An 8,175-nucleotide genomic window follows, 5' to 3' on the forward strand; every position below is an offset into this window, starting at 1 on the left:
TTTTTTTTTTTTTTTTTTAAGTTTAAAAACTCCTAGCCTTTCGTCCATTATGCTGAGAGCTTCAGCAGAGGACAGAAGCAAATAGCCAGTCTGATAGGTGGGCTAGTGGCAAAGTGTTTCCCATGAAGTGCTCCTGAGATGAAATTTGACCTCCTGTGCAGAGGACCAGCCCAAGGGCTTTGCCTTGTTGAAGGTACAAAGCACATTGCAGTGCTGGGCAGGGGATACCAAGCTGCTGAGTGAAGTGAAACTTGCTTAGTTAGAGCTGGCTTGGGTCATTCTGCACAGCAGTGCCCCATGCCATGTAGACATGTCCAGGGTTTGAATTACAGGGGAGTCCTGGTGGGCTGAGCTCCACATAAGAGATGAGAGCCCCCTCATAAGAAACTAAGAAGGTTAAGACGGCCGTGGCAGCTCCTTCCAGCTTCTGGCTGCCACCGCTGCAGACCCCCCCTCAAGAGTCGGAGTGTAATTTGAACCCTGGGCATACCTGTCCAGCCCATGTTGGTGGCTTGTGTCCCCGTGTCTTGTGATGGGTCTCTTCACAAGGGGACATTTCACCATTAAGAACTTCACCTGCTTCTTGTATTGATATAGTGGAATTTGCCCCATAGGGTAAATTGTCATAATGTATTGGTATAAATAAAGGCACGTGGGCTTGGGTAAATCTGCAGTGGGTATTAATAATGGCTGTTGAATAATTATCATCCAATCTAATGCTCCTGTCTTGGGTAGGGTATATCTCACAGCCAGGATATTTATGCTAGTGTAGTTGTAATAAGGAAGCAATAATTTTGTCTGTCATTTCTTGGCATCTGATACAACATGGTAAATTTGTATTTCTAATTTGAATTCAGTTTCACCTCTTATTACTGAGGAGACTGGCTACTTGTTTGTGTCTGCTGTATAAAAAAAACTCAGTGTAGTGGGAGAAACCAGAGGGAATGATTTAACTACTTTCAGCGAAAAGGGTGGGAACTCTGAACTCTCTCACTACTCTGGTTGCTCGAAACAATGTTCTGGAAATGAAAGGTCCACGTTTCAGGATGTACCCATTGAAGCGAGTGATCTGTTGGTTAGACCAATGCAAAATCCAAGCATGTTAGCTGCTTTCTTCCAAGCATTTCCAAGTACTTTCACTATAGCTGTTCTACTGACAAATTAAATGCTGGGAGAAAAATAACGTTCTCAATGCAAATGAAAAGACCTTCTCTGCAGAAGTCTGGCAAAACCTTGATCCAAACTTTGTTGATAAACCTCAACATTAAAGGCTAAATATCTGGAAGAGTTTTAATGGTTTGCTTTGCTGAAATGGTCTTGCATACCAAGGAGCCAGAAAGTTGAAAGAAAAAAGAAATGGTTTCTTCCACGTGTGTTATAATTGTGGGAGCTCTCTCCAGTGTCAAGGAATTAGGATGGAAAAAGTTTCAGCTCTTCTTGTAGACCCTTATTTTCTGGAAGAGGGGCAAAGGTATCCAAACATGAAGTCACCAGTGGCATTTACTGACTAGGGATGGTCAGAAATGTTATTCCCAATGTCGTGTTTATTATTTTTTTTAATGGAAAATTTTGGCTTTTCAGCTAAACTAGATTTCACAGAAAAGCATCTGATTTCCGTGGAAAATATTTTTGTCAAGAAAAAGCACCCCTCCCCCCAGTTTATATATTTTAATTTGGATGTGCTGATGCAGAATCCAATGGGAAATATACATGGAGCGCTTCAAGCTCCCTTTCTCTTCCATAGGCTTGGCTCTGTGGCCAAGCATCATTTCCTAATGATGCATCTCTTACCATCTTCAAGAGGAATTCCTAGGAAATAGTCTAACCGTGGCAACTACATTCTCCTTGCCTGAACTACAAACCCTTTGGGCGGGGCTTCCAAAATTCAGATTTTTTTTTTGGAATCCAGTTTTTTGCTGAATTCTCAGTAGTCCATGGAAAACCTTGAACTTGTTTTCTTTTTATTGAAATCTCTCCTGTCCCTACCCTCCTCCCTCCTGACGGTTCTACGTCTGACCAGTTCTAATTTACACATGATCAAACTTCGGGGCCTGATCCTGCAACCTTTTCATGTTTAATGCTGTTGATTTCAATGGGATTATTCTAAGTACTGCTTCTCATGAATTTGGGTGGCAGAATTGGGCCCTATATGATCAAGGACAGCCAAATTGGACTACTTTAACCATTTTGCATGTCTACTCCATTATAGAAATAAACTCCTAATTTTTGAGAATGGAAAGGGGTAATGTGTAGATCTGTAGAAACCATGGACATGTTGCTTCTTAAAGCAAGTTTGATAATTCAGGGGGCATCTGAAAAGTTCAGTCCCACAGTAACACTTTCTGATGGACACTTTAAAACATGTAGTTATAGGGAGAATGCTTTTGGAAAACCAATGTACTACCCTTATGCATTTTTTAAAAACAAGTCATCCTTAAAGCACAAATGATGTGGGTGAATTTGTGAGAACCAGAAATAATCTTAGAGCACGTAAAAATCTGACTCTCGTTGTAAATCTACACTTGTTTCTCTGAAATGAATAGAGTTCCTCCAGATTTACAGTAGTGCCTGAGATGAAACCGAGTGCTCAGTCTTCCAAACTTGATGCAATCCTTTTAATCATGAAGGTTTACTGACAGGGCCTCCTAATGATCCTATCCCTGTTCGTTGGAGTACTGCTGCCCTATTGTATATGTGAGAGGGCCTCAGTAGTTAGTGCTAGGGGGTTGCTTCTTGTTCATTAATTTTATGTTCTCTCACAGGCTGGAGGGGAGAAAATTTGTCAAGAACTTAATGTCTGATTCACAAATTTTAATTCTTCTCTCCTCTTGTTTGGGTGTTTGTCATATGCTACCTTATATTTGACACAGTCTGTAATTTTAATTTTTTTTCCTATATTATGTCAGGGACCAAGTCGAAACTTGCTGCTCAATGGGAAATCATACCCAACAAAAGTTCGATTAATTCGTGGTGGATCCATGCCTCCAGTGAAAAGGAGGAGGATGAACTGGATTGATGCTCCAGATGATGTGTTTTACATGGCCACTGAAGAAACCAGGTAGGAAAGAGGCTTCATTCAAGTGGCATTAATAAGGGGTAGCTGCCTCCATTCAACACTTTTTCGTTTCTATTTTGCATTTACCACCAATAGTGCTTTTCATGCATGCTGAAAGCATGTTTCATCATTTAGGCTGACTCTTCACCAGCCTGATGTTGTTTATTAAGAACCTGGGTGCACATTATAATTACAGTGAAATTAAGGTGTTAACCGTGCTGTAAACAGTAACACTTCTACTCATGCAGCCAATTTATGGCTCTATAAGGTGACAGACTAGCCACAAAGATATTCCACAAAATATATGGAAGATCTTTATGGCTCTTGTTATGGTGCTGTAAATTGAATGGGTAGCACCACTAGATCCAGGGCTGTCTTGGGGCTGAAGCCAACAATCAGCTAATTGTTGGTCCCAGCCCCAGGACAGCCATGGGTCTCCAACTGGATCTAGGGCTGTCAGTCAGCTAATTGTCAGTCCTGGCCCCGGGACTGCTAGTAGTCTTGATCTGGACCTGGGGCCCCTACTCAGCTGATTGTTGGCCCTGTTCTTGGACTGCCTCAGGTCTGGAACTGTTTAAGGGCTGGCGGCAGCCCCGGGTCTGGGACCAATCCGCACCCTGCCTGATCCACCGTGACACAATTGGGATCGGGGGTATTTTTGCATGGCTGGCATGGCAGGAGATGCAGTGTTTGGGATGGGGCCTAAAATTCCTCCAGTCCCAATCATGACATTTGCCAAGGCCTACAACTTGGACAGCTGCATTAGATGTTTGGATGATGTGGGCCTGTGGCTGACTGTATACTGTCCCATGGAGCTAGAGGAAGATTCCCCCTTTTGTTCTCCTGAGCCATGTTTTAGAACATAGGAAATGCCCCAGGGAAGGCTAAAACTTGGAATCCATCCATCCCAATCCCCAGGTCTATAGAAGTTTATGAAGTTTTATCTCTGCTCTCCAAGATCCTAGCCACCCAGCAATGTCCTGGCATGTGAGTACAGAGAGTATCATGTTTGCACTTGGGGGAGCAAAGCATATAAGGCTGCGATAGACCCCTCTTAGCTCTAGGGTAGTGCTTTGCCTTGCACTTGGTGCTACTCAGTATATCTGTCCCAGATGTGTACCACTGAAACCTTCATACTTTGGCATCCAAAATTACAATATAAGAACAGGAGCTGAATAACGAAGTTGAGTACAGAAGCTAGTGTGCATTGCACTCTTCGTGCATCTGCATTCAGTACACATGCTCAAACTCTTTTGACATTGTGTCCTTCTGAAGCTGCATTTGTTCTCTGAATGCTTTTGTGTCCCTGGTCTGAGAGCACAGAGGGACAGCTGGGCCTACGCTGCTCTTAATTCCTTCTTGCTCTTGAGACCAGTGAGAATGAAGTCCTGCAGTGTCTGCCTGCTTCTCTATATACTTCCCTAGTTAGCCTTCCTCATTTTTGTTATTGCCCACTGGCAAAAAATAGTAATAAAGTCTCAGTGTAGGCTATATCCCTCACCCCATACAGGGGCACCAGCAATATGATAGAAGCTAGACCTCTGGGCTAAGTACAGACATTTGGGGGCATTAGGGGGAGGTTACATTGGTTCAAAATGGTCTCCCAATATCAGGGAAGTTGGAATTGGAGGGGCAGGGGCTAACAGGGGAATTGTGGTGGGGGCAAGTAGGCTGGGGGAATCGGGTGCACCGGGGGAATGGGGGAGGGGCAGGCACAACCAGTGGGTGTGGGGGATAGTCATGACCTGCAAGGGGTGGGGGGTGAAGTAGGAGTGACCTGTGGGAGCGATCAGAATGAGGGGGCAGGTGTGATCCGTGGGGTGTTGCTGGGGTCTGGGAGAGTCTGGTGGAATCAGAAGGGTTTACAGCGTCCGTGGCGGGGTTTGGGGAAGACCAGGGGCTATTTTTAGCCTCCCCTGACTCCCTGCCCCCCTTCCTCCAGCAAATCTACACCCCCATCCCTCCTGCCCCTCTCCTCGCATCTTGCAGGATGGGTGTTGTGGGGGCTGTTTGGTCCAGTGGGGGACAAGGAGTTGGGGAGCAAAAAATAGGCTGGGGTAGGGCATGAGGGTGGGGTAGTGAAAAGCACAGTCCTGGGGCTGGTGGCTGGGTTTTCCCAGCCCTGGGGCTGTGCAGAGAAAGCATATAGAAGTTTCATGCACCTTTTTTGACCTAAATTGGGTACATTTTGATACTACATCAGTCCAGGTTTATCTTAAACAGTTCTGCAATTTTTAGACTGGTTTGTGTGCATGAGACTTCTGTACAGTTACACCTTTAGGTTGATTTCTGGTCACTGAAACCGGGTCTGTAAATATAAGGACAGCACTAGGATGAGCTAAGTTTAAATCAGGCAGCCATTTTGAACCCAGTTAAGCTCTCTGAATGTCTGTACTTAGCCCTGGGATTCAGTACCTAGCCTTCATGTGAAGCTCCGACATCTGTCAATGACGGGGACTCCTGGTGCCTCCTAAGTCTTGGAGACCAGTACATCCCTGAGCAATGCTCCATATGTAGCTGCTCCTCTACACATACTCAGAAAGCTTAGAGGAGCTGGGTTAGGCTGTTCCATCTTGAGAGCTTGATGCTTGAGAGCTTGACCTTGGATTAGAGAAGGTTGGAACTAAATCATAGTCCTCTGAGCAGTCTGGCAATGAGCCACTTATTCTACCCTGACTTCTCAGCCCACTTATCAGTCCCTGGTTGTTGCCACCATCTGTCATCAATGTCCATTGACAGGCAGAAGAGGACACTGCTTTAGTGAAAAGGCAGGGTGGAAGTACTTTTTCAGGTGTCTTTGGTACAGGCTGGCATGTTGGACAGAACAGAACCAGATGAGGTTCAGTGTAGAGAAATGCAAAGTGTTGCATCTGGGAAGGAAGAACCCCCAGCACACCTACAGGCTGGGCATCGTTAACCGGACCAGCACTACAAATGAAAGGGATCTGGGGGTAACAATAAACCCCAGCATGAATATGAGCCAGCAATGAGGTGCAGTAGCCCCTAGGGCCAATAAAACTCTGGCATGCATCAATCAATGCATCTCCAGTAAATCCAAAGAAGCGATTCTTCTACCACTTTACTCAACATTGGTGTGGCGCAGCTGGTGTATTGCATCTAGTTCTGGGCACCACACTTCAACAAAGATGTGCTAAAGCTTGAGAGGGTACAGAGAAGGGCCACCCGTATGATCAGGGACTTGCATGGCAAGCCATACAAGGAGAGGCAGAGGGATCTCAGACTCTTCAGCCTAAATACAAGAAGGCTGAGAGGGGACCTGATTGTGGCTTACCGCTATATCAGAGGCGTACATCAGGGGCTCAGTGAACAACTGTTCACCAGGGCGCCCAGGGGGAAAACTAGAAACAATGGCCACAAACTCCTGGAAGATAGTTTCAGGCTGAACATTGTGAAAAACTTCTTCACAACTAGGGTGTCCAGACTATGGAACAAGCTCCCCACAGAGGTGGTGCAGTCATGTACCCTAGAGAAGACCTGGATGGTCACCTGGCTGGGGTCACCTGACCCCAGATGACCCCTGGTCATGCAGGGGGCTGGACCTGATGATCCTTTGGCGTCCCTTCCAGCCCTTGTATTCTATTGTACCTATTAAATCTAGGACTGCTTTGGCACCAAGTGCCTTGGTACCTGGAGCCCTGGTATCTCCCACTGGTCATCTTGAAACCATGCTCAATTCGCAAACCATATGGCACTAGAAGGCTTAAATAGGGACAGCTTTTCCCTAGAGAGGTTGAGGGTGGGTAGTACTCGAGTTCCTAGTCAGTGACCGCATCTACGCAAGACACTACTGACCAGTCATTTAGTACTTGTATAAATGAGTACTAAATGACTGCACAGAAACCAGAATTACTGTGTAGTAGCATTGCGAAACAGCTTTTGGGTGATGTTGACTACACAGGAGTGCTCTGCTACTGCATAGTAGCATCACATCATGCTTCTTGCCACGTGATGCTACTGCACGGTAGTAACGAACTACTGAACAATCAGCATCTTGTGTAGATGTGTCCACTGATCCAGTAATAAATAGGTTAAGGAAATACCTCTGATACCTATCTCTCCCTCAGACTGTGCATTAACTATAGAATAGCCACTCCCCTGGAGGTGGTGTACTCCTGTGTCTTCCCCTTCTTAACACAGCACCTACCTACTCCTCCTTTGGGTAGCACAGTGGAAGTGAGGGAGAGCTGTATGAAAGAGAGCAGGAAAAAAAAGATGTCAAAGAGAACTATGTTTTTGACCCATGTGTCTTCCCTGTTCATACTTGCATCCAGTACTAACCATGGCCTTAGTGGTTATCCTGAGTACACAACTGTGTTCAATCAAATCTACCTGTAATATCTCTAGAGCTAGATCTTTCTTCCCAGGGAGACAATGTAGTCCATCCAGCTGGACCAGCTAGTGTACCCGTAGACTCTGAAAAGGCAGGAGGAAAAGACAGTAAACTTCAGCTGCAAGACCTATTCTTCCAGCAACAGGTCCCAAGTGTGATGATCTCCTTGTTTTCTGCTGATGGGATGGCCCTCCAGCCGAACTGAATGATTTTAAGGCATTCCACAACTCCATCAAATGCATGGCAGGGATGAGAGAGACCTCTCAAAGTGGTGCAAGAGAAATCTCATATTCCTGGACATCTTGCCCCTTTCCACACTTGGCTGGCTTGCTATGCCTAGGTGTGTGGAGTATTGGAACCCGCAGAAGACCTAAATAGTGCTTGGTATGGTTCATGATGCGTGCTGGAATCCATTCCAACCCCGTCCAAGTGAGCAGACAGCAAGTACAGGTCTACTTCACCGAATTTGAATTCTTCTGTTTTCACCCAGTACCAGATTGAATTGTGGCAGCTGCTGTCCAGAAAGGGTCCAAGCAATATTAAAATATTTTCCAGCTCTAAAATAATTTGGACTTTGTGCCAGCTTCATAAGAATCCACCCAGCAGCAGTATCTGCTTTTCTGTTCAGAGCCATGCCATGTAATTCCTATTCTACAGCTATAATGTTCCTCAAGGGCTGTGTTCATGCTTTCCCTCTGTATCCAGCATTAGAGAGATGGTTTTTGGAAAATTCTGTCTAATGGGGGGGGGGGGGGGGGGGGGAAAAAAA

General features: G+C 45.5%; 1 protein-coding gene across 4 annotated transcripts in view; it reads left to right on the forward strand.

The window, feature by feature from the left end:
* Positions 1–8,175, forward strand: part of MTA1 (metastasis associated 1) — a 140,666-nt gene that overhangs the window by 129,351 nt on the left and 3,140 nt on the right. For all 4 annotated transcript variants that reach the window (XM_019501989.1, XM_019501987.1, XM_019501988.1 and 1 more), the window contains one exon: positions 2,907–3,058. In XM_019501989.1, the coding sequence (XP_019357534.1) occupies positions 2,907–3,016 (110 nt within the window). In that variant the 3' untranslated portion in view covers positions 3,017–3,058. The remainder of the gene's footprint in view (positions 1–2,906; positions 3,059–8,175) is intronic.

This window comes from Gavialis gangeticus, unplaced genomic scaffold (assembly GCF_001723915.1).
Source record: "Gavialis gangeticus isolate Ggan-Ray unplaced genomic scaffold, GavGan_comp1, whole genome shotgun sequence".
NCBI classification, from domain to species: domain Eukaryota; kingdom Metazoa; phylum Chordata; order Crocodylia; family Gavialidae; genus Gavialis; species Gavialis gangeticus.